Raw genomic sequence first — 27,094 nt, forward strand, 5'->3', positions numbered from 1 at the left:
TCTGAAAAATATTTCTGGCAGAAATAAACAGCATGCACCTTTTCCTTAGGATTTGACTGAATTCTGTACTATTTATTATTAGGCAAATGAGATGCCTTTTAATTTCCAAGTATATCTTTCTTTAAGAAAGAAGAGAGGATATTATGGTTAAGGTTGGTAGAGGGCATGAGAACATATATGGAACAAGAAGCGTAACCATTTGCATTGAGCTGTTCATTTTAACCCCATTATGGTATGAAAGTCATGCAAAGGAGGTTGGATAATATTTTGTTTAGTGAAATCAAATACCCCCTGAGCAGATATTTTCCTGTATGCAAAGCGTTTGCTTTCTCCCTTCCCCCAAACAGCTATGCAAGAATAGACACTGTTTTCTCATATGGCAAGCGCTTTAAATGACAGTCGTCTTTCATCCCTGAAAGCTGAGACAGCTACACATCACAGTATGGATAGCACAGATCAAAACTATCCTTTCTCCCATGGCATTTGGTGCAGGAAGCAAAAGCAACACTATATTCTGCTTAAAGACAAGATGCAAAGTATTCAAATTTCACATGTTCTGCAGCGGACACTTAACATCTATGGGAAAAGGGGCACCGGCAGAACTCCAGACTATCACCATTTATCAATTAGTTTTCCCTTGCTGCACAAACCTACAGAAGAATAACCATCTCGGTGGTACCACTGAACGTTTGAACAACACCGAAGTTGATGGGAAATACTCAGGAGTCATACCAGTGTGAGGGAGCAATGTGGCAAAACGAAACAAAACCCCTCTCCCTTTGCTTTAAAGCACCACATGTACTTTTAAGTCCCAGTGAAGTCAATGAGAACTGCACTTCTCTGCTCTTCAGGATAAGATATTCTAGGACACTCAGCACTGAAACTGCTTTCTATGAAAGGAGTCCCCTTGTTCACTGTGAGAGGAAGCATGCCTGAAAACAAAGTAGCAAAATTGTTTTCTATAAAAAAAAATTGATTTGATTTTAAAAATAAGGAAAATATATCAAAGTAACTTTTCAATTTACTTTCTATGTCTAGTAGTAACAAGTACCATCATTAACAGGAATGTGTTCATGCTAACTGTTTAAAGATACAACTTTTAGGGCAACAACATCACACTCGAGGGATGGGCTTGCACCCCACATCATCACTTTCACATTGAAAGTGGCTCTATTTTACCCAGAAGTCCCAAGAAAAGCTTAGAGAGCAATTCCACTGAGGCCAAAATTAAGACAAAAAAATCTTTTTTGAATGGTTAGATAATTCACTTTTTACCCCTATTTAAATATAACCGATATGCTGAATAGCTTCAGACGCCTGTATTACTTAATATGCTACAGTTCAGAAAAAAAACAACTTGGAACCCAGGAATACTACAGAACAAATACAAATCTAGTGCTGTTAACATTATTTTTAGCAAAAGCATTGATCATTAGAAGAAATGTATTTTTAAGGACATGCCGCCATGAATCCAGACTGTTATTTCTGACACGACAGTGCTTCCCATCACAAATCCAGCATAGTAAGCATTCTTTTTACACAGTAAATATTTTAGCTGACCGAAAGCAATTGCCTGCTAAATTTCCTAAAAGATGCATTACATGTATTCTTTAAAAGACTCTGGCAGAAATATCTGTCAGGCTCTGTTGCTCAGATTGACTATTTTAATCAGCATTACTGAATGACTGAGCCCTAGAGGATCATAACCACTTGTAGGATCTTTAAGACAGCAAAGCAAGTAGAGATCAAAAACTACTATTTCCTTCCTGCACCTCAGTCATCTTCACTGTAATCACCAACCATCTCTGGTGTCAGTAATTTACAGTAAAAGTAGAGTAACAAATAGCAGGATAATATCAGGCCTTGATACCTGATGAAATGAAAGCTAAATTAGCACAATAATCCTTCAAGAACATAAGTGCCTTCTCAAGGAGCCTGACACTAGCTTATACAGGCAAGGAGAGAAAAAGAGTATATAAAATTAGCTTCAGTGGGATAATGCAACAAAAGCAAAAGAAAGTTGAGCCTCCATATCACCACATATCTATCCTTTGCAATATTTCAAATTATTTTACAGTTCTTCTGACAGATAGGTACATAGCAAATTACACTGAATATATACACACTTAATCCCCTACTTGCAACGTCGAGACAGAATTCTTCCCCTTAGGCATTTTCAGTTATTACAATTAGTCCATGTGAAGTTACCCTTGATAATCTTAGGAGATAACTGGCAGGGGGAATAATATAACAGAACATCCGACAATTACAGGGTTTGGGTAGGGGATTTCTGTAGACCTGACACAAAAAAAAACCCAAACCCTAACGTACAAAACTGTGCAGAACCCTACATACTGCAATTTTCCCAATCAAAGGCAGTGATAGCATTGTGCTCCCTGCTATGACCCTTGCTGGATGGTCTGTGACGCCTGAGGCAACAGCTTCATTTACTGACACAACAGGAAGAACAATGCCAGTTAAGACATTTGCACTGCATCAGTCAAAATCTTCTTGAAAAAGGAGACTGCTCTTAGAGCTACCCATGGATTTTTAAAGCTGGATGGGACCATTATACCAGAGGTACCCCGTGATAAACATAATGCAGGCCAAAAAAGTCGCCCGGTGCTTAAGACCTCCAAACCCAGAGTCTTCAGAACGGCCTTGAATGAGAGAACTGAACAGGCCCCATAAATGACGACAGAGCAACCTTAGATGTTCAGGTTCCCTGAAATACTGGTCAAGGTCCCACATTTAGAGGAAGCGCTTCCACCTGTGGCACTCATCAAGCGATTGTATTACCCAACCAAGAGCCTTATGGCAAGGAAAAGCAATGAGTTTGCATGTAGTATCTCCTCCTTTATTAAACAAATTCACTGAAAATTAACTTTAACTGCTATTGACACTGAGAAGATCTTTTTCCTGTTCCCCCAACACCAACTATCAACTTTTTAAATTTTCAAGACAGTTCAAAGAACTTCCCCAGAACTATTAGGACATTTACAGATACACAGATTTTGAAACCAGAGAGACAAGTGTGACCACTGCCAAATCTCGCTCCCCATTAAAACCAGTTCAGGAAGAAAGGAATGGGACAGTTAGCTTAATGCCCAACCTAGTCTGTCTCATCCTGTATAGCACAACCAACAAAATAAACCGAAAGCAAATCAGTCTGACTTTGACATTCCCTGTAGACTTTCAGCCTGAAATGAAAAGAGTTGATCACAGAGCTCCCCATATCTGGACCATATTTGCTGCTGTGAAAAGTAGGAGAACAAGGATCCTAAGAGGAGTCCATAGAGAATGTCAAATTTCTACTCACCAAATACTCTCAAGTTTTGTGAACCTCTTACTACAGCTTGGGTTTCACTACACTGCCAATCGTTAAGAGTCAGAAATACTCATTAGGATTTAAAAGAAGACTGTGTGTTTAAAAAAAACAACCAGAATCCGAGAACATGAATTACATTCTACAAGGAGGCTCTCAAAGGAAAATGGCAAATCAGATATCATCTTCCCCTATATAACAGAAGAAAATCAGGAGAACATCTTCTTTTGATCCCTGATGAATTAGAATTTTGCTAATGACTAAGATTCCTCTATAGCGAGAGTATGCCTTTACAGCTTCTTTCTTCCCTTGCCTGAGCCTCTTTTTGTGGAGAATTTGCATAGCAGTAGGGGCTAAAAGAAGCAAAATCCCTTCAACAGTTCATTTTAGCTAGGTGTCTGAAGGCCTTCCTAAAGCTCTTTGCTGTACTAAAAATCTGGTTTATACATGTGTAAAATACTACTGTTCTTAATGCGGTGAAGAACATGTGTTTTTCAACACATAGTAACATATTGTACACAGGAAAAATAAAGGCAGAGATAACGACAACATCCAACTTATGGCCTGGCAGTGGAATGACCCATAACTCATGAGAAACAGAGTCTAGAGCTATGATGATCCTCCACTCACTCTGCTGGGGAAGGCACTGTGCTCCACTACTGCATGCACTAGAATGCATTCTGTCATCCCACATCAGGTTTCAATTATTCATCTCTTACTCAACTTCAGATTTACTTATTTAAAAGGATACAATTTTAACAATAAAACCCATGGACAGTGTTAATTAAAAGCTAAATCTTGCCCTGAGCTGGACTTCCAAAGTCTATGAGAATGTTCACAGCCCATTTATTTATTCCAGCATTGTGTCAGTTATTAAATTACAGTAAATTAAAAACACAGTGACAGACCAATAGCTAAAACAAGTGAAGCTTGTTGCATCTCACTTAGAAAGGTTGCCAGACTTGGGCTCTGACAGACTGCCAAGAAAAGTGAATTTAAAAGTAAGGGGCCCTCAGTTCAAAAACGTCCTATCGTGAACATGAAGTGTTTCAACCTCAGAGATGCCAGCAGCCTGGCATTCCCAAGTTAATCGTAGCTGCTTGATCCAATACCGGGCAAAACGACCGTGCTCTCAAACCACAAGTCTGGACCATTCAGAGCTGTAAAAAGCATCAGCAACACTACTAAGTTGCCCCAGATATTAAAATGAAATTGATAAAGAGACTCAAGCCTCATGAGCATCTACCAGCTAGAAGGGGGCCAGCTTTGCACCAGCCGGAGTTTCTGGGAGGACTTCTGACATATTGCTAATGAGAGCAAATGCAATTCTCCTGTCCAGCAGTAGCAAAACACACCAAATGCCCAGACAGGGCCTGAACAAAGGAAGAACGCACTTGGAATTTCAGATTTAATTGTTGGCTGATAGTTACTTCTAAACTACCACATTTTCACTTCTAATTACCAGCTTCCCTCTTGCTGCCAGCTCCTCAGCTGTGGGATATTACTAGCCCTCCACAGCTACTCAGGTCTCAGGGGAGCTCTGTGCTTCTACTCTTCATAAAAAAGCAAAGGGCACACTAATCAAAACTGGGAACCATTTTTTTCATTTGGAGAAGACCTTTAAATGTAGGAAGAGAAAATGATTCAAGACACTAGAATAGTAAGTCAATGGTCAGAAGCAAAGATCCACGTAGTGCTATTCTGTGGCCTTTCAAAAGCATTTAGTGACATAAATCCATTTCCCTGACAATCAACTGGGAATTAAATGACCTCTTGTCATTCTAGGTGAAACACACCGAAAGCAGAGTTCAACATGGTGCTCTCTATACTCAGCTTGCTCTGGAGAAAAAGAGATGCCTCCATCGTGCTACAATTTTTCACTAAATTCACAGAGAAATAGTGTATTTTAAAAAGAAAAAAAAAAATCAAAACATATGGAATGAATAATTAACATATAAAATAAAATTAAAACCTGAAACATACAGAATGTTTGCTACTTATACAGCACGTCACATATTTCAGTGTAAACAAAACAATTACAAAGGTACTTCCTTTTATTTGAAGCCAAGTTAATTTTGGAGAAGAGATGTTCAGCCATGATAACTGACCTCTTACAGGAAAAACTGGGAGAGGCAAAAACTGTTGTAAATACAGCGTAGACTCCACAGTGCTCAGATATACAATAACTCTACAAAGGTGTCTAAGATGACAGTGATATTCACTGTACAATAAAGATGAAGAGAAACGTGAGGCAACAGAAGTTTTTCAACAAGGATCTCACCTGATTAAAAAAAAGATCTAATCTTAGTTCTAACATTGACTTTTTTTTCTTTTTTTTTTTTAGGGGGGAGGGAGCAGTGGGGGGTCATTTGGCCAAGCTTTTGGCTTCTCCTGGAGACTGCTCTGTGTACACAATTGCACTTATCTTTGAGGACAGAATTACTGAAACTGAATTCAACAGCAAGAAAACAAAACCCCTCTCCAAGTTACATGTTCCACAAATGTTCAAAGGTATGGATGCTGAGGTGGTGAGACAGGCTCGTACATTTTATTCAGCTGCTGCTACAAACACAACAACAGCATTATGACACAGCATTTCTCTTCCTCCAGCCAAGACAAAAAGGTTACTTACCACTCACTTTGTAGCTCAGAGCAGTAATGAGCACAGGCATAGATATTTTTTTCTGCAAGTGGGATGAGAACTTAAAAGCTGCATCGAATACAAGAATCATCTGAAAACATTCAAACCCCTTTCAATTTGTAGTGAGAGAAGGTCAGGAATACACCCGCCTGACCTCACGGGGTGTACTGAGTCTTGACTAATCCTTTCTGGTTTTTTCCAGATGTCTGACTATCTCAAGGACTTTAATGATTAGCAGTTCCATAACATGTTCATATTTGCAACAAAATGTCTCTGGCAAGCTGTTTTATATTATCCAAACATACCCAGTGCATAATGTTGTGTAACAAAAGCTGGTACCAACTCTCAGAAAGAATAAAAGAGAAGTGCTCACCACAACCAACAGAATCTCCTAGGAGAACACCAAGACTCCTACGCCCTTATTGTATGCACTTCAAACTTTTTAGGATGTCCACCAGCCCAGCCTTGTCACCATACTCTGCAATCCATTCTACCATCCTGGCCTTTTTTTGTTACCCTTACCCAAGAATCCTTATACGTGTCACCACCTTTACATCCCTGCTTTTAAACCAAAGCCTTCAGGAAGAACAGTCTTATCATCAGACACTCACAGTCTACTCAAAATCAGACAAAAGCTCACTGGAAGATGGTGAAAAAGTCACTTTAATTGAAAATAGTTTAACTAAGCAAGTGTCGTAATAATTTTTTTATAGTACTAGTGCTAAAGGAAATGCTTAGCTGAAAACAAAACAAAATACTAACCTGCAGCCTCTGCCTAGCGCAAATTCATCTATGTACTACTGGAAGCATTGCCATTATTTTTCAAATAATGGTAGTTACATAGTTGAAAGAATTTAAAGAAACAGGGAAAGGTGGTGGTGTTGTGATGAGGCTCTCTTAGGGTCCACTCTTGCTCTCAGGTCTAAGCCCACATTCTGCACTCAAAAGCTTGTCCGCTGGGCATTTTTCCCTACAAATGCCATTCCTGCCTTTTACCTAGATGTGGTTAGGAGCCTGAGGTACAAAAGCAGATCCTTTTCAAAGTGGTATTAGCCCAATAAGAAGAGATGAAGTACCAGAAATTATTTTAAAAGGGCTCTAGTAAAATTTCTCACTCACTGCATCATCTCAAGCAGCTTCATTTCTCCTGACCAGACTTCTGAAGCCTTTCGACTAAGCTGCGCCCTTATGCCCTTTCTGATGAGATTTTGAGACATGCTCGGCTCTCCCAAGTAAATGTGCTAAGAGCTAAAGGTCCTCATGAGTTTTGAAAAGAAGGCCACACAGATCATAAAATCCCTTCTTCTCCAGCATGTATTCTCAGCACCAAAGCACACAGTTTCTCTGAATGAATAGCCATTATGTTCTGTATTGACTAGCCACAACGTGGACACTCTCAAGCAGCACATTACACTTGCACCATCAATCCTCCAAAGCAAGGCTTAGCATCTTCAGGAGGGGCTGTGCCACCTCCTTCAGAGGAGGACAAAATAAGCTCGCTCTCTTAAGAGGAACGCTCACACTGTGAATCTGGAAGGGCATATCCTTCCAAAGATAATCTCAAGTTCTAAGGGTAAGAAAAGCATACCCTCATGTATTTCCAGTCTCTGGAGGGAATGTGCGATGAGGTTATAAAGTTGCCGAACGTTTTTCCTTGCTTATCTCTGATCTTTCAATTTCCCATGGCCTGCTGCTGTGCTCTGACACAGAGCTCCACCACTCCGTCTCTTTCCCAGATCTGCGTGGAGCAGATGTTCAGACCTCTGCTGCAGACAGAACAGAGCATCTGGGAATGGGACAGGAGTACGCACAATTGACACCCCTTGGAGGAAAGGAGCAGAAGGTCACAGGAAGCCATCGTGAAGTATCGGTTTCAACATAAGACCTGACCAGTTTGAAAAAAACTTTTAATAAAATGCAGGCTTCCACCGGGGCCTCCACTAACTGTTTTCTCAAGAACTCATCTACTTATGAAACTTTACCATTGCATATTGGGATGGCTAAGTCTTAAAGTAAACCTAGTCCCAAATATCTGTTACTGAGTGAAAGCATGTCTTTGTACAACACAACGCAGAACAGGGCATCAGCAGCAGTTATAAAAAACATGCAACATCTGCACAAAGTTACCAGCACTTTTGTTCAAACTCTTTAGGAGGAGTGCGTCTTGCCTCTACGTACGGTGACTTGCCTCAATTTTTTATTTTTTATTTTTTTAAAAAAACTTCCTGACACGAGGGCCAGACAGATCTCCTTTCCCTTCAGCATTCCCGAAGCACCTTAAATGTGCCCAGGCTCCCTGCCGACAGTGCAACAACAGAAAGGCCCGGGTGGGTTAAGCCATGCCTGGACCAGCACTACTGAATCGGCACATAATTGTCCCGATCCAGCCGAGAGGGACACACTGCCCAGACCTTGCCAACATCGGCGATACAGGATACTTCCCTGCAAAAGACAATTTTTTGTTGTTCTTCAATCTCCTGTGAAGGTGCTCTGTAGCACCTCACTGATCAAACACAACCAGAGCCTCTATGCAGCTCTCTGAAGGGATTTTGTTAAAAGAGGATATCAAGTACAATTACTCCATGGAACTCGGTAGAAGTAACAAAGCAGACTTGACCTAGGCTTTCTTCTGCTTTAGAGCCTATTTTCATGCCTTTGGCATGAACTCCAGCTAATGACTTGTTGAAATACATTAGAAAAAGCCTAGCATTGTACACGGCACTGCTGAAACACAGTATTGGCCCCACAGTTCATTTACACCTGTCAGTTCTTCCTCAATGAGAGTGATGTGGCTTTCTGTTCCTGTTGGTGACCACTCTGCATTATTTTTCAGGAACCATATCTAACTAATCACCCTCCAAACGTGTGTCCATCCCAGCAATATGCACCATGGGATTCTTTTCACACATCACTAGCCATTTCCTTTCATATACTGCTCTGCAGATTTACTTGGAAACAGTGGCACTCCAACATCTCCGCTTCAGGAGGAGATCCTGGAAAGCAATCTTCCTCACTACAGGATGCTGGCATGGAAGTATGCTGAGAAGCCTGCATTATTGCTTTCCCTCACTAAAGGGCTCCTTTCTAAAGCTACTTCTTTTTCCCAAGCTGTCCAACTTTGGCGAAGCACCATTTTCAATATCACATTGCATTAGATTGCAAATACACGCAGGTTATTTACTCTACATTATATTCCCAAGAGGACCTAAAAGAACTTTACTATATAAATAATGGTAATATCTAGAGCTTTATTATTCCATAGCACACCAGTGCTATCTAAGCTGAAATGATTCCATTTTTTCACATTAGCAAACTTCACAGGCTTTCTATGCATTCTGTCATTTCAGCCCAATTAAAAGACATTAAGCATGACCAAGCCTCTCACATGCCACACTTCGGGGGGGGGGGGGGGGGAGCGTGGAACAGTGACTCAGCTTGTAAACAGACAGAAAAAATTGTAACTTCTTCTGCAGTACCCGGTCAAATGAAATTTTACACCAAATGTAAAATTTCAGGAATTTTAGAGCACTCCTCATTCATCATAAAGCATGTAAAACTGCAATTACCAAACCTACCCAAGCACCCTTCAGCTAACACCAGTATTTTGTTATTATTTCCAAAGAATCATAGACAATTGCTCTCATTTATTCATTTCACTATTATTTCATTTATAAATTAGCAGATTCATTGACTTTCAATATCTCCATGACTAGAGTGAAAAAGAAACCAGGATGGAAGAAACCCTACAAAGTCACATAACTATTCAACTGCTGCCCCAGCCCTAATCAACCCCAAACTTCTTTAAGCTCTGATTTAGGGAGTTGGTTCCACAGTCCTCCCAGCGCTGCACTACCCTTACCACTAGAAACTGTTTTCTACCATACAACCAGATTCAGATTTCACATAAACCTTCCCTCTGCTTTCAAGTGCAAGATAATAGTTTAAGGCGATAGCCCCAGTTTGCTAATTTTTAAAAGCAGAAACTTGGATCAAAGGTAACATCTTAACAATAAAATAACTTCACTTGATATTCATTTAAGTGTTTCAATACACAGAGTCACTGTCAAAATGCAAACTGCATCATTACTGTTACGCCTCTACCTACACAAGGCTGGGCGTGATAATTCTGAGCTTCGCCAAGGCCAGCCCTGACACAGGCTGCCTCATTTCTTTTGGTTCAGGGAGCAACTCCACCACTGAAGTACCAGCACATATTACCTGGGTACCTACAGCAAGATGAGAACATCACGCTGAAACAGGAGATAAAACACATGACTTTGCAGCCAAAAATAACTGCAGCTCACAGTCTACCAGATTACTCAGAACTGTTTCTTAAGATATGAAATTTCAAAAACACACACAATTGTGTGAACATAAAATTTGCAAGAGGATGACTGAGGTTTTTTTCCAGGGCTTGGGGAAGAAAAGGTTTAAACTTTTTATTTAGTATTAGTTAACTTTCTAGATATTTCTGGCTTGCAAGACAATCGCTATGTGGAAAGCAGCTGCATTTAGTTACAGACTTTTTAAGAGAGTTTTCAACTCTGAGGTGCTCTTTTGAGTCTCAGAAGACTGCTGCATTTCTACATGTGTTTCCAAAGAGTGGTATCTAGTGTCACACCTCAGGGAAGCTCCCCCCCCCCCCTTGCCTACATTTAGGTATTTGTATTAAAAATCCATACACAAGCTTTAAAACACTTCCCTGCCCAGATCTCTCTTACAATGCTTTAACTTAAAAGTTCCTGTGTGTACATAATCAACACAGTAGTTTCAGTAGATGTTAATTACAGAAACAAAGAAATGACATCCTGAAGATAATTTGCTGATACATCAAGCGACTTTTGTCAAGAAATGCGAGACTACAATCACGGTAAGTTAAACAGTGACATCTACTCTCATCCTCTTATGGGTTTAAGGCAACAAAAGCATTTTGTTTGTTTGTAAACTCATAAGTTTATACCGGCTGAAATAGCAGCCTGTTGACCTATGGACAAAACAATTAACCACTGGGGTATTACAGGGACTAATCAAGAGCTGGGGAACTTCATCTCACAAGAGCGAACTTCCAAGGAAATCAGCAGTACCCCCTGTAATCTAAAACATAATCTAGAGATCTGTGTTTTTACTATATGCTTTTAAAATGCTTTTATACTATTCACACTTCTTCCACTGTGACCCATCACAAAGTTACATGATACAGAATAATAATAATAAAGCTGAGCTGGTAATATCTATAGTCAGATACTGCAAAGAATGAAAAAATATCCAAGTTGGAGAGTTCCTGATACTTATATTGACATTAACTATGTGGTTTTATTCAGAACACTTGGGCCAGCCTGTGAGCACCCTTGGGAAGAGCACGCATTAAAGACAGTGTGATTGTACAAAGGCAAATGCGCTTTTTGTTTTGTTTTGCTCTGCTCTCTACAAGGAAAGATCACTGACAAAAAGGAAGCAGCAGGAGACAGGGGAAAAAGTGAAGAGGAAAAGGCAAAAAAGAGCCTTTGGAAGGCAACACAGCAAAGTAGTTTTGATCACTTGACAATATCTCAACTAAAAGGATGACCTGGTAATAATCCCCCCAAAAGAGATGTGACAATAGCTGCACAGGTTCCTGGCCTCCAGGCAGATACACATCTGACTTGTCCTACTGAGCTGCATCAGCCTACTCACATAAGGCCGCTTCTGCACATCTGTATACGCTTACTGGATCAGAGTGTCAACCCGGGAAGTCTCTGGAGTGGGAGTCATGTCTTCACAGATGTTTGGACCAAGCGCAGCACAACGAGGCTCTGATCCTTTTGGACCTCGGGGAGCTAAGAGCCCAAACTACTCTTCAATATTTTCATTGTGTTAGACCGTCAGATCTTGGACTCCCAGCCCATCTTTTCTGGTAGTAGGAGTTAGGCTACTACCAGAGATGGACTTTCACTGCAGTCCTTGTTTGACATGCCTGGAAGAAAAAAAGTCTTTTACTTATTTAGCGGTCTATACTCTGTCTTCTTGGAAAACGTGAGGGTAAAAGGGTAGAGACTGAAGGGTTCTGTATGGCTGCTTGGGTTTCCGATGGAGCAAAATCTGTTCACACAGCCACTACAGTTACCTTAAGGAAATTTGTAAAACACTTTATAATAGGTTTTGGGGGTTGGTTTGTTGGGTTTATTAGTGTTAGGTGTTCAGATTCCCTTATTCTTCTAGATCTTTAACAAGTTTGGGGGAAAACGTAGTATGTGGTTGTGACATATGTGATAGATGTCTATCTATAAAAAACAAATAAATCACTTGAGCTACCCATGAGTCAACATTGTAAGCTTTTGCCAAAGATATTACTTAAAATACAGGAAATATTTCACTGTGGAAAGTAATTGTGCATTACGACTACATTAATAGTCTTACATAAAGGTGAATTCATATAATGAAAGATACTTCCCAGCGGAATTCACAGTAAATAAAAAATGGCCAGTTTTGGACCCAACGTGATCAGTTGCTTTATGTTCATGGGGTTTTTTTCCCCCTCCAGGCTCTTAGAAACCCACAAAATTTCATATTATAACCCTAAAGTTTTGAAATTATCTGCAAAACAGGAAAAAAGATGGCCTGTCTTTTCCCCCCCTCCTTTAAAAATACAGCTATTCGTTAAGCACATACAGCATTCCCTAGAGACACTAGAAAACAACATTTGAAAATTTTCCCACTGAGATGTCATGGAGAATTCCTACCCTAAGCTAGATCATCATCCAGCCATTGAATCCGCCCCAGGAGACTCCTGTGTCCAACAGAGTCGCGCTGTGATATCTGGAAGTCATTCAAACAGAACCACTACCTAACATGCAGTCCCAGGTAACAGCATCATTAGGGACACGCGGAAACACAGAGAGAAATTCAGGCACAGGCAGACAGACAACAAGAGGGTTGCATCTGTTAGCTGGGACTGACTTTTTAAAGGCAGTTATCCTACAGTCTCTGTAATTTGGCTTGGATGTTTTATAACCACAGCTTTTTCTGTTCTGAACTGCTAAGTATTTAAACTCATCATCTTTATCTCTTTAGTGTTCACTTTTTTCCCTTCTCGAAATACTAAATACGGCCATATTATCAACCAGAACTTTTCAGAAGTGGCTTGTGATTTAAGTACCCACCATAAAATACCGTCAAGGAGACGGAGTTCATGAATATCCACCTCTTACTGAAATTCTCATGCAGGCGTCCAAAAGCACGGCTCACTTTTTACTGACTTGGCTTCAGAAATCAGCCCTTCTTGCCTAATTCCATCTAGGTCCCTTTATGCATGCGCTACGCTGCGCTTTAAACGTAAATCATTTGCAAAAGGCTGAAATCAAAACCCTAATAAAACAGAAGGATCGCAAAATAAATATTACTCGTTAAAGCTAAATCAAAGAGGCTTTCTTTAAGGTTATTGTTAAACAAAACCAAAACCAAACAACTAAAAAGAAAGAAAAAAAAAAAAGCCTTCTTAGAAGGCTACAAGGGCGATGAGATGGCAAAACACCCCCCCAAAGCTGGAGCTAAAGGACAAGCCATCATTGATAACACCACCTCGGGATCCATCAATCACGTACCAAAAGCGGGATTGCCTGGGAACGCTTACACTTGGCTAATAACTCGCCCGAACGCTTGGAAGGGCTTTTTTACGAAGCAATTAAACACAGATCGAACATAAAACTCGGAGTTCGTTAACGGGCCGCTGGAGCCGCCGGGCTCTCCGGCGGGCGGAGGGGCCGCCCAGCCCGGCAGACCCCCTCGGCGGGGCGGTGTCGTGTCGTGTCGTATCGTATCGTATCGTGCCCCGTCCCGCCGGCGGGCAGCGCCGCGCTCCCCTCGCCCCCCACAGCCGGGCCAGGGCGCCCGGCCGCGCCTCAGGGCCGGCCCCAACGGGCTCGGTTCCCCCTCACAGACACCCCACCACCGCCACCAACCCCCGGTATCACCCCCTCGTCCCGCCGCCGGGTTCGGCTCGGCTCCCGCGGGCCAAAAGCCGGGACGCGGCCCCCGCGTACCCCCCCTTACCTTGCGTGGCGTCCCCCAGCTCCGCCCGGCTACCCGCACGCAGCAGCAGGAGCAGCGGGAGAAGCAAGAGGCTCCCCCCGTCCCCGCCGCCCGGCTGCTGCATTCCTGAACCGGCGCCGCGCTTACTCCCACATCCACAGCGCAGCGCCGGCGTCCCGGGCCGGTCCGCGTACCGCCGCGGGGCCGCGTCTCCCTCCCGCACCGCCGCGCCCTCGGGGCTGCGCTCTCTTCTTGGCGGGCGGGGAAGCGAACGCGGGCGGCCGCCGCCTCTGCCGCCCCTCAGACCCTCGCTTGTCACTTTCCGCGAGCTCCCCTCACAGACCGGCCCCGGCCGATTTCCCCCCCCCCCCCCCCCGCCCCGAGCGCCGCTCCGGCCCCGCCGCAGCCCGGCCGAGCAGCGCCCCCTGCCGTCCCGCCCGCGCTGGGGCTTCCCGCCGAGGCCGCGCGCCGCAGGAGGGCGCTCGCCTCCCCTCGCCGGGCGCCATTTTCTTCACACACACACACACACCCCCCCTCCACCACCACAGATTCCAGCCGGCGGTTCGTCGCCCGGGTTGGTGTCTCTCACCTGCCCGCCGCGTCCCTGGGAGGGGGGGGGCTTGCGGAGGAGAGGCGGCTTTTCCTCACGGCTCGCTTCACGGCTTCCCTTTCAGAGCAGGTGGATTTAGAAAGGCGCCAGTTGGGGTTAGCATCCCTTCCCCTCGCTATTTCACTTTCCAGGGGTCTGCCACTCGTACAGTAAATGCAATCTGTGGGATTATTGCACTGGGGGGGGGGGGGGGCACTTTTCCAGGCGGAGTCCAGATTTGTTACTTGCTACCTCCATTCCTAATCTTCCCAGGTCTCTTCCTGGCCTTCCCCTGTCATACTGGAATACCTTGTTGGCAAACATCTCTGAGGAAGCTCCCCAGCCACGAAGTAAAGGATGCCATGTCAGTACTGAGGGAGCGAAATCACCATCTTAGAGCGTCTGACTTACAACTGCAACCACAGGTCAGCCTGTACCTGCCCTGCACACCAAAGCCTCCCCCAGGGCTCGTAGCACCACTGACGGGGAGCGGTTGGGAGATACGGGCACGTGCCTGAGCCACGATGGAGGCACACGACCGACACCAGCTGCCTTCGGTCCCTAGGAAGGGCATTGCTCGCTGGCCAGGTACAGCCGTGGCTATGGGGAGGGCAGCTGAATCAGTTTTACATAACTTAAAAGTTTAGCCCGCTGAGCTCTGTGAATGTAGTGTTCTACTTTTTAGAGCATTTCTGTTGAAACAAACTGAGAACTAACAGTGTGGAAAAGTGGTTTCTCAGCTGTTCCTCATACACAGGTTGTTAGTCAAGGGCTTCCAATTTTCCCCTCACAACATTTCAGTTTTACTGGATTTTTTCTCCTACTTTTCCTGTTAGTCAGGAACTCAGAAGCCCAGTTTGCATCTTAGGAATCATTTTCAACTCTCTCTGCTTCAATGAAATTGATATTTAATACACTGATTTCTCCTAATTTATCTTTTATTCAAAAAAAGTCACCCTACCTGAAAGAGTCAGGTATAGTTGCTACCTGAGATCACAAGTGCCAAGAGCAGCATTGTATTCCTGCTCTCATTCCCCCATTCTCTAGCACATCTCACCCCAGGCTGGGGACCATCCCCACGAGCTTTGGCCTCATTACAAGGGCTCCATCAGCCCATGACATGATGCCCACAACCAGACCCCAAACACGCTTTTCCCTCTCGATGGCGTTAGGAAGCTGAGCTTTGGTGGCAGGAGAGGTGCAGTTCCCTCCTGCCAATACAAAATACCAGTTCACCATACATTACATCACATCTGTAACTGTGGTCAGGCAGATTCGGAAGTGGATAGCACTGTTTTGCTAGAGTTGAAGGACACTGCCAAAGCCGGTTGAAGCTACTAGGAGTGGTAACTACTTTCCATTCAGGAGAATGATCACATTCCTGGGATGCTTAGATTAGGGTTAGGATTTCAAAAGTCAGCAACTGTTTAATAAAAAGTTCATAAGCAGAGTGGAAACAAGGACAAGATTAAAGGAATTTCCTCCTCACTTCCTGCTAGATCAGATCCCACCCCTCTCAGGCTTGCCTTCTGCCATATGAATCTTGTATTTCTTGTCAGACACTAATAGAGTTTCAAGAGGAGGAACAAACCCAGATAAGCATCTGGCTGCCTGTTAGGGAAGGAGATTGAGGTCTGAAACCACCTTCTCCTCACATATACAAACACACACATACTGCTCCTCAGACCAAGGAGGACAATGACAAGAGATTTTCCGCTCCCTAGTGAAAACTGACCAATATACAAACATGGATTAAATTGAAGAGGCAAACCCAAGCTTGATACTGCCAGAGATGTTGTAGGATCTGGACGTGACACACGGAAGGGACTGCTGCTGGGCCTGAGTGCCTACATTTGCAGCATGGTGGCATTTAACTGCTGCAGCATTAGACAAAGTAGCTCCTTGTTCGAGGTGCAGGACTTCTTGCCACCTTGCTCTAATATGCCTTAGGATGCAGTTTCACAGCTGGCTGAAGGCAGCCATGCTGCCACCTCCTCTCCCTTTCCCAGTCATGCATTCCCAATACATTCTTTGTCTCAGCTCTAGTAGTTGCATAGCCACATAGGACCTGCCCTTTCAGCAGCAGCATGAGCTTAGGCTAGCTCAAACCAACCACAAAGCCAAGCCCCCCCAGCCCGGCCAGAGCTGATTCCAGTCAAGGTTAGGAAGGACCCACACCATTGGCTTCCCCAGGCAGCTACACAGTCTTCCCAGTCCTGCACATTTTTTCTGACACAAAGAACCAGGAGCTGAGATGGTTCAAGAGTTAAGCTGAAAGATAGTTACCTCTTCAGAGTGGAGGTGTTTCTGCCAACGTAGGTCCTTGAACGACCTTTTTCCCCAGGGCACTGCAAATGCTTTTTGGTCCTTAAGGGACAGGGAGTTGAACAAGGCAGGCCCAGGTCCAGCCAAGAGTCTAGATCATCAGGCAAGCTCATGGTGGTAAGGCAGGTCTGAGATCAAGCTGAGAAAGCAACTACAGGTCAGGGTCCATTCCTCAGGCTGCATTCCAGCAGCGGTCATGGGGACACAGCACAGTCATGGCCAGGCAGGTCCATAGTGATAAGATAGGTCAGAGGTCAAACAGGGAAGTCAGTCCACATGTCAGGGCCCAGATCAGCAGCATCCATAGCCACACACAGGGATGTTGGCATTACAAACTACTAGTCCCCCAGTATGGGTCAGGCAGGGGCTAAGGAACAGGCCAGGGCTGAGCTTAAATAGAGCCCCTGGGCAAGGGTAGGGTGGGGTGGGATTGGAAGCCCCAGATGAGGCTGGTCAGTCATTAAGAGCAATGAGTGCCCTCAGGGTCCTAACACTTACCATCTACATACAGGAATACTAGAGCTAATGCCAGTGAGAAGGTCAGGCTGTACAGCTGGGATAGGATTTCTGCAGCACCAGCCCAGACTTGCCTGCCCTGACCCTCTTAGGTGACATTTCAAGTTATTTCTAAGCTGATCTAATAGCAAGCTGCCCGCAATAAAAAAAAAAAAAAAAAAATCTCTTTTGTTTCCTGCATGTTCATCCGGGCAAGTCCATTCAGCCAGCTGGTCCCGTGGAAAACTAACCCTCTGATGAGAGAAAAGAAGAGCAATGTTCCTCCAGATCAGCCAGCTGGGTCAGCTCCCCCCACAGCTGCTGGGGTGTTAGATCCAGCAAAGGCGAGTGGGACCCTTGTTCAGGGGTGGGGTAGGAGCAGTTGAACCACTGCTTTTGGCAGCAACCTGCTGTTGGGACTTGTTTAGCTGTAAGACAAAAGTGTTTCTTTAGTCTCTCTGTTTGTCGTGTAATGAAACAAGATGTCCGTGAGGTCCATCTCTGGGGTCCAGCTCTGAGCTGGGCGCAGGGATAACCCACGGTGAGTGCCTAAGGGTACAAAAGAAGTCTATGGCAGTTAGGAAGACTAAATGCAGATTCCCCGAGTCTTCAGTTAGCTTGTAAGTGTTAGATACATGCAGTGTGAAAGGATAAATCTTTTATAAATAAAAAACAAACCACTTATTTTTAGCTGCAAATCTACCAAAGTGCATGCAATTAGCAAATATAAATCACTTCCTGGCTTGAAGACTGTTCAGCACAGCACATAAATGAAAGTTAAAACATACGTTTTGGGAATACATGGTACATCTGCTCTCAATCTGCAGCATTTTGAAATCAATACAAATATTCTCCCTACTTTTCCTTTAACATGCTGCAGCCTGTCATACCACAGTGGAAGAACTAAAAATATATTAAACAAAGGAACTAGAGTGGACACAGCCCTAAACACCGTAAAATGAATAGCACAGATCTGATGGCAAAAAGTAGTCGAGGTAAAGATAAGCACTGGCTTGGGAGGACAAATTAGAGACAGTTTCTCCTACATGGTCTGCAGGATGCTTCAGAGATGTCATGCACAGCTAAAGCTTCAGAAGGTAACTCTGGGGAGAAGAATCAACTGTTTGATGCATGTCTACATATTTTAAAACAATGAAAGGCTTACAGTCAACATTGTTGTGGAATTAGTTCCCGCAGGGAAAATGTATTGCACACAAAACTTTTTTATTCTTTTTTTAATGAAAAGATAGCAAAGAAGCTGACTGTCTGGGAATGATTTGTAAGTACAATAAACCTCACAAGAGGATGATAAGCAAAATATTGTAAGAGAATAGTGTCAGAAGTACAGCTAAATAAAAGAGAAACATTACACATTTGTAGTTAGTGACAACGTGTGTTGTTAAGTATCTTGTCACATTATAAAAGAATCCTTGTTTTCCTTTCCATCTTTCACTAATACTCCTATTAATCTAGACCAGATTTTTTCATTCAACCATTTGAGGCTGTATCAATCATCCTTTGCCCATTTGAAATTCAACTAGAATTACACTAATGTGTTAAGGCTTCCAGAGTGGAACCTGGAGATGAGGTTAGAACTGCCCATGGATTCCTAGAATCTGTGCACCCGTGGAAAGACCACCTGTAAATCTGATTTCAGTGCTGATTTTTGAATGCTGATATAACATGGAAAACAGCAATTGCTGGTACTTTTTCAAGATTGGAGATTTACATATCTCTTACACTGTCAATTCTTTAAAATAGGAATTCTAACATGAACATACTCTCTCAATTGATGCATCCTTTGTCTTCTAGCTGAGTTTTCAGGAGCAAGTGCAGTACAAATAATAACATGTTTCTTTAAAAGGAACAAGAGATATGAGTGTAAATTTTCTGAATTCTCTAAAAAAAGTCAGCCGCTGTATAGAGAATAGGCATGAACAAGAAAGACATGTATTGTGCTATCCGATTTTTTCCAGCAAGTTATAGGTCTTGTAAAAGTCTGTTGCAGACAGTGTAAAGAAGTACAGACATTGGCCAACATGCATGTGAAAAATTTTACTTTATACAGTCCTGTAGCAAAAGCTTTCCCTTTTGTTCATAATCGCATAAGAAAACGGTTGATAAACCTGGGGATCGTGACAGAACACTATTAAGCAATTAAGGCTGGTTTCAGTATTTGTGTTTTCAGCAGGAGTAAGAAAAGACACCAAAGACAGGGAGGTAATGGATTGCCCTTGACACATTGTTTTAGTTAAGAGTTAAATGCAGCGCCGGTCCTTGTCAGGATGTTTCCTGACATGCCTTTCACTGCCTGAATCAGGCAGGTCAGCTGCAGACACCCTGGAGTAGCTCAAGGTATGTCCGTAGGTGGTGGGATACTCGTGCCCTGCCGGGGGCCTCTTTTTATTTTGAAGGCAACAGGTTAGGCCGGTGAATAGGTGTGTTTGTGCCAGTCTTTGCCACAGCTCTGTCTCTTTCTCAGGCTGAAATGCTTTTCTTTGCCTTAAGAGAAAAGCAAAGGACTGGCTAGCCGTAGGGAACGGTGGAAGAGAGCACCATCAGAGGACAGGTTGTAGCCCTGGGGAATGACAGAGGGAGGGAGTATCAGGAGGTGCAGTACAGTCTTGTTCAGACTGTGATCTGGGAGTACTTTGAAAATTGGCAGGAGACTATGGAAAAGATAAAAGGAAAAGCCTTGAAATAGACCACAATTCTTTCCCTTTCATATGTGTATTACACTGGAATTTTATACATATAGCAGAAGGACTCTGTTCTTTATATCCTTGAATTACATACCTCCATAACATGTAATGTTACCCTTCTAGAAAAACAAGGGCGATAGAATGGGACACAAACACCAGCAACTACTTAATAACATATGCAAATATTGGCACGCTTATTATGCATTATTTTTGTTGTTGCTATTACTTTATTTTTGTAACTGTGTGTTGGCACCCCAGCATTTCATTGAATTTGATATCCATTGTGCCGGGCACTTTCAAAGCATTAATTTAACAACCAGACGCGGTACAGAGCAGGACGGTCGCTGGGAGAAGCATGTAACAGCAGTGTTTCCAAATAGTCACACAGGCTGGTTATTTCCCTGTCAGATGCTGAGCTTTGTAGTTATCCTTTGGGAGGAAAGAGTTGCAATTGTTTTATCTCCGACTTTCTCATTAGCCCCAGAAGTGAGTCTTGAAAAGAAGGCAATGGATTTACAGCTTAGTTCAGGCATGACCAGGTTGTACTTTTGCAAAATATCTCGGGTAATTTCAGGTGAAACTCCTCGTTAACTTCAAAGGGACCATGACTCCTCTTTGCAGAGTTTGTTTGCTTTTTCTACAAGGAATCAGTTAACCCAATCCTCAGAAAATCTGATTCAGGGAGGAGGTTATCAAGGCAATAGTTTGGAAAACTGAACTGATATTACACTCAACTGTCTTAATCCATGACTTCACACCATTTGCAGGGAGCCCCAGACCAACCCGTAGTAAGTAGTCCTGCCAGGAAGGGCCATGGCAGCCATCAGCATGAACAAGGGAGATTTCACCACCTTCCTAAACAATATCATCTTTGTTGCCAGGCATGTAAAGCAGTAAAATCCTTCAGTCATTAGAGGAAGAAGAATGTCACAATTTTTGCGGGAGAAAAATAGATTCCAGAATTCATGGTTTGACAGGTTAATAAGAAGCCCTGTACATTTGCCTTTACAATTTATTTACTTGTGAGTCTATACAGGGATTTTGTTAGGGATTTGGCATCTTAAACAGGTTTTTATTCCAACAACATTTCAATTCACCTTTAAGACTTTCAATTAAGACAAACTGAACTAGAGATCCATCGGTGGAATTTGCATGGAAGTTAGCGGGGGGTTGGCAAAGCCATGATAGCAGGGTTTAGGTATCAGGTTTATAGACTTGTATCGCACTATCTAACATCTCGTATTTTCCACTCATTTTGCATGTAAAACTTTTATTGATATCAGCATGAGTTTAGCACGCCACTAAAATGGAGACTATGCCCCTAGGACACAAAATGATGTAAGGTACCCCATTTAGTTATAACAATTTGGCTGCACTAAATCTTGATGTTGAATGTTTGGTTTAGTTCCCCCATAAACTTCGTCTGCTGGATTTATATATTTTGGCTCCTTTTATTTTGACTCTAGTGGCTAAATTTGCAATGGGCTTAAGTGAATGCAATTCCAGTCACACCAGCAGCAAATCTGCAGCACAGTGGGTATTTCTTGTTATATAAATATAGGGCCTCATCTGGCAAGATGCTGAGTGGACTAACCTGGTCGGGTTTCTGTGAGATCCGAGAGTGCTCAGCACCTCCAGGGAGAAATTCCAGACCTTGCAGCAACTGAACCTCCACACAGCATGTCTGTGGTCATTTTCTATAGCCCTTTGTCCAAATCAGAGTACACAATGCATTTATCGTCTTTTTAATCACAAACACAAAAGCTAAAATATTTATTTTCCTGGATCTTATAAAAGCACACCTCTATCTGCAACAAAGAATTATGTAAATTATGAGGATGATGGAGGGGTTTTTTTCCTCTATAGCTCTGTGAAATTTAGCTTTCGCTCACACGGGTGTGGGTTTTTTTAAATAAAGCAGTATTTCAATAATGGCTTCAGTGGGATTTTTTAATTCTTTTGCTCTATTTAGAGTTTTTTTAAAAATCCATTTCAATTCCAGTGAAAATGTCTCTGATCTGATAAAGGAGATGAAGTCACTGCATAGGCTTACTATTTTATTTCCATAAGGTTTGAAAGTTTTGTTCCCTGCAGTGTTTTGGAGCCCAGGAGTATTCATCTGTTTTGTAAAAGGAAAGTTCTATGGAGCAACATTTGGTCACTGTTGTCTGAATTTCATTATTCTGTTCTCCAGACTAGCAGAGGGGAAAAGTGCAAGTTAGCTGGGTCACAGTCTGAAATGTGAGAGCAGTCAACTTTTTCTGAAGTTTATGGGAATGAAAGGAAATTTAATACTGTTCAAAAGAGAGATTTAAAGTTGCATCATGTGAAAACAATTGGAGAAGTTTAATCCTGAGGTCTTGCGTTATTTGGTAACTTACATGACCATTTGTCAGCCTACAAAAGCTGAAGTTGGCTTTGCCTCTGTTAACAGTTGGCCTCTGTTTTGGAGTGGTATTGCAATACCAAAGGAACAAATACAAGTTATATTGGTTTTATAGACCACTACTAGTTCTATTCTTCTTTATCCTTTCAGCTCATGCCGTGTCTGCTTGTCTCCTCTGGGTCACCAGTGCAGATCTCCCACCGATCTCAGCAACACGTGCTGACAAGCCTTTCATATAGAAGGGACTACAGAGCCTGACAGCTTCTTAGACCTTTAAAATGCTGAATACATATCCATAATTTAACCTTTACCTCTCAGACTGCTTCAGGACTCATACATTTCACTGTATGTGGAATGAAAGCAATGGGACCCTGGGATGTAACTAAATACTTAGTATTTTGTAATGTTTCTAGTGTATCATTTATGCTAAAAGATGTTGATTAAAACGTTCTTTACATTTATATTAGTTTCTATGGAGCAAATGAAACAGAAAATCTACAGAGCTTTAAATGCATAAAAACTAGAGATGTTTTCCAGAGTGTTCCATCACAAATTGCATCAAATAACACCTAGCAAAACCTTACTGTTAAGAAAATTCTCCTATAAGGTAGCCTACATCTCTCTATGTCATCTCCCTCTCCCTCCACTGATACATCCTCTCTGGTTTTGGCATCCGCATCAGCACCTTCTGTGTTTGGCCATCACATCACTCAAGGTCTCGCTACACAGATTTAAAATAATGCTAATAATCATTATTAATGGGAAAAAAATGAACGGTGTCAAAATAAAGACAACTGGTTTTTGAAGGACATTTCATATGCTTTTAAATATTGTTTTGAGGGAGCTGAGTCCCACAACAAGACTAACTTTTAAGAAGATCTTTGGGGTTTGCATTGGTACCAGGTATCACTGACCCATGCAGCTGGCAGGAGTGCTGGAGCTTGGGGAATAAGACCACATACGTAGCACAAACATCCTTGCTTCTACTTCTAGGTTAAATATTCCCAGTTGCCCAGCAGTGCTGGAGTGCCCAGGTACATCTGCGCCAGGGGCTTTTGCCCACGTTGTGAGCTGGGCAAGTACCGAGCTGCTCCCGTCGGATGGCTGCACGCTCACCCGGGCTCCGCAGCAGAGCACGCTGGTTTGTGCACAGGGACATGTACGTGTAGCTGCCACGAAACTGGACAAGATGTGGTTTAATCCTTCCAGCTCATATTTGCAGTGACTGATGAGCCTCTTTCCCTTTATTTCTCAGTGCGATTCATTTGTAAGTTGCTTATACCAGCTCTGAAAATTGGGGTTTATGTCCTTTTTTTTTTCCAGTCAGTGCTTCATGGCTTCAACATTCCTTGCAACGGACTATCACTGCAGTGCTGTAAAGTACAGGAGTGAGGCAGTCCCATGTGCTATTGCTACTACAAACACTGCAGTTGCTATGGAAGATGTTCTTTGCTTTAACACAGCCATACACATTACAACATCTTTTAGTAGGACAAACCTCCACAGCCCAGGCTACGTGGCCAAAGCTCCCCGGCCCCCAGCCACGCTCAGCCACCCCAGAAGGAGCCACCACGTCCAAGGTGAGCCAGAGGAGCCACTGTCTCGGTCTTCTCCCATGGGTGCTTTCTGGGGATGTTACAAAAACTGCAGCATCTGCCTTTTCTGCAAGCTCACCTGGTCGTACAGTAACTCCTCAGACATCCACACTGGTGTTCCACAAAAGGGAATTTTAGTCAATGCTGAAAGCATGGACCAGAGGGTTTGCAGATGTTGATGTTCAATATTGAAGTCTTGTGTTCCTACACGGTACTACAAAAGAGAAAAGAAATCTAGAGGGGGAAAATATATTATGTACAGAGAAGATGTCAAACTGGAAAACTGTGAAGGAGACTGAAGAGGAGGAAAAGCCAGAAACAAAGAAGGGGAAAAGGAAAGGAGAAGAAACTCCAGAAGTTAAGATGAAAGAAAGATCCCATATGCAAGCAGTGAGCTACAAAACCATTATGCATAATTTTGCAGGAATTAGTGCATAGTGAGAGGAATCTGTAGCACTTCCCTGGATCTGAAAAACAATTCCTATGAAACATCCAGCAGCTATATGCTGTTTAGCATCAACCCACTTGGTAATGGCAGAAAAAATTAGTAGTATGTTATTTATATATGAGCTGAGGTATATTCTGTACCTTCTTTCTACCGCAGAGGAAGTTTAACATGCATGCACAGGGACATTCAGCTATTTAGTGGGTTTTCAAGGCCTGTATATAAAATTGAAAAATGCAGCTCAGCTGCTTTTTATAAGACATTCACAATAATCAGTTCAAAGTAGAACATACAATAGCTGCTTAAAAATTGACTTTGATTCCCTCTATGATAGAGAGCTTACCAGTACAGCCTGGGTATTTGAAACCACTAATGTCTAGTTTAGTTTTTGCTGCTGTTTAATTTGCATGGATCTATTCCATCTCTTTTTTTTTTGTGAAAGCAGAAAAATAAAATGTCTTGCATTGCTAGTGCTGCCATAAATGTTATCAACAGTAAATGCTTGAAATTGTGCCAGAAGCTCTACTGTCCCACCTGCTACTGCGAGCGAGATACTAATTAACAGCCCTGTACATGTAGCACATTTTTGCTTGCAGTTTTGCTTTGCAATAAAGTAAAAAATAAATGGCTTCATTTTACATTAAACATTTTGCTCAATCAAAATAAAACGTACGAAAATGAGGACGTTTATCCTGACAATACAGAGGCAGAAAGATTAGCTTTTTTAAAATACCTCCCCGATTTTCTCCAATCAAAACAATTTGCTGAAGCAAACAAGTATCTGCAGCGTCACAAATCACCATCCCTCTTCACCGGGGTGGACTCGGGGAGGAGAGCAGCCCCAGCTCCGCACGGCGCCCGCTAGCCCCCAGCACGAATCCTGGCCCTGCCTCAGCCCCCTGTGTTGCACCCAGGCAGGTAATGCAGCCCAGCACCACAGCTCTGCAGGGTAAATGCCCGGCTTTGCCGGGTTGTTGTCTTCACAGCTCTCATCACGTACAGATTTTAATAGCAGACACGCACAAAAGTCTAAAATGTCGGCAGCTTGCATCCAACAGCACGTTACTATAAACAGATCAAGTTATAAAATAGCCGGGTGTGTTACCGAACCACAAACACAGCTTTCATACCCCGTAGATTCCCTTTACTTCTGCCGGGGCAGCTTTGGCTACATTCTGCCATATTTCTTTGTGTCGTGATTCTAATGACCAATATCAGAATCCCAGAATATATTTTTAAGCAAGATACAAACAGCACAAGTAATGATACCCAGCAGTTTTGTGTCCTTCATCCTTTCTACTTGCACCTCAGAAGTCTCCCACCAACCTTCCAGCATCCATCACGACTCCAATTTACTGAGTTTCCCACCTCGATGGGGAACTCCCACCTCCATCCTTGCCCCAAAGCTGCTGGTGTGGTGGGTGCTGAGCTGCAGTGCCTGCACATACACACACACACACACACACGCCAAGGGCAGAGCAGGCAGAGGCTGAGGTCATGCCACAACTTTTCCCTTTGGTAAACAAGCAGAAGAAGGAGTAAACCAGAAAAAAAAAAGCTTTCCAGCAGATCCTTCCACAGCTGACCAAGTGCAGCTGCTGCTGACGTTGCCCTGGGGCTGAAGAGTTATGGCATCCCTTTCCATGTGTGCGAGTACCAAACTCCAGAGTTTGGAGGGATCCTACAGTCTCAGGGATCACGGAAAAGAAACTCGACATTAACAGCAGCAACCGGAGACAGGATGAGCCAGACCCCTGCCATGAAGCAGACCTCTGCGAGCTCTGCCCTGCCTGCTAAGAGGGGAAGGAGCGAGAGGAGCCGGTTCGGGGGCTCTGTGCCACACCATGTGCCCCACGGGGCAAAGAGCAGAAGACCGTGGAGAAGCACCAGAACCTCACACCTTTCTTTTGAACAATTACAAAACAAATAGTTCCACTAGCATGAGAGACGATGGCACTGGGTTTCCTATAGGTGCGTGTTTGGGGCATGCAGTCCTGTGTGGATTCACTGATGTCTAGAAAGGGCTGAGCTCCCAGAGCTGCCGTTCTTCAGCAGAGGTCTCACCAGGGTTTCCTTCTCTCTGCCATTCTGCTGCGAAGTACCATCAAACCAACTGTATTTAACCTCTCTGCTAACTCACATCTATATCCAATTTGAAATATGTCAACAGATTTCCTGGTGTCACCTAGAAGAGACACGCAAAGGTGGGGTGACCACATGGGGCTCTTTAAGAAACCAGGCTAAAAAATTCACAACAGCGATGTGCAGGCAGGCGTGATACCCTTGCATTGCCCATTAAGAAGTTAAACTCGGGGAAAGTAAGTTTCCTTTGATTGCAGGAAGTCTGAGGGAATCTCTGATAATAGGGTTTTAATTTGAACAGTGAAAACCAGAATGTTTTCACAATGTTTAACAGAATGTCTTTAATTTTTAATAAGCTTGACTAGTTGGTTAAATAACACAGGCTGAATGCTGCCACCCTGCATTAGGAGATCTGTCCTTAAGCTACCTAAACTTACTGACCTCTCTACTTTCCATATAACTTAGTGTTTCAACTTCCACAAAAACAATAATTTTATGAGGA

At 43.1% G+C, this 27,094-nt stretch overlaps 1 protein-coding gene across 2 annotated transcripts in view; it reads right to left on the reverse strand.

Moving 5' to 3' along the window:
- ROR1 (receptor tyrosine kinase like orphan receptor 1) overlaps positions 1-14,182 on the reverse strand; it is a 170,961-nt gene extending 156,779 nt beyond the window's left edge. For both annotated transcript variants that reach the window (XM_049809422.1, XM_049809421.1), the window contains exon 1: positions 13,995-14,182. In XM_049809422.1, coding sequence (XP_049665379.1) covers positions 13,995-14,097 — 103 coding nt within the window. In that variant the 5' untranslated portion in view covers positions 14,098-14,182. The remainder of the gene's footprint in view (positions 1-13,994) is intronic.
- Between the last annotated feature and the right edge of the window lie 12,912 nt (positions 14,183-27,094).

This window comes from Accipiter gentilis, chromosome 8 (genome assembly GCF_929443795.1).
Source record: "Accipiter gentilis chromosome 8, bAccGen1.1, whole genome shotgun sequence".
NCBI classification, from domain to species: Eukaryota; Metazoa; Chordata; class Aves; order Accipitriformes; family Accipitridae; genus Astur; species Astur gentilis.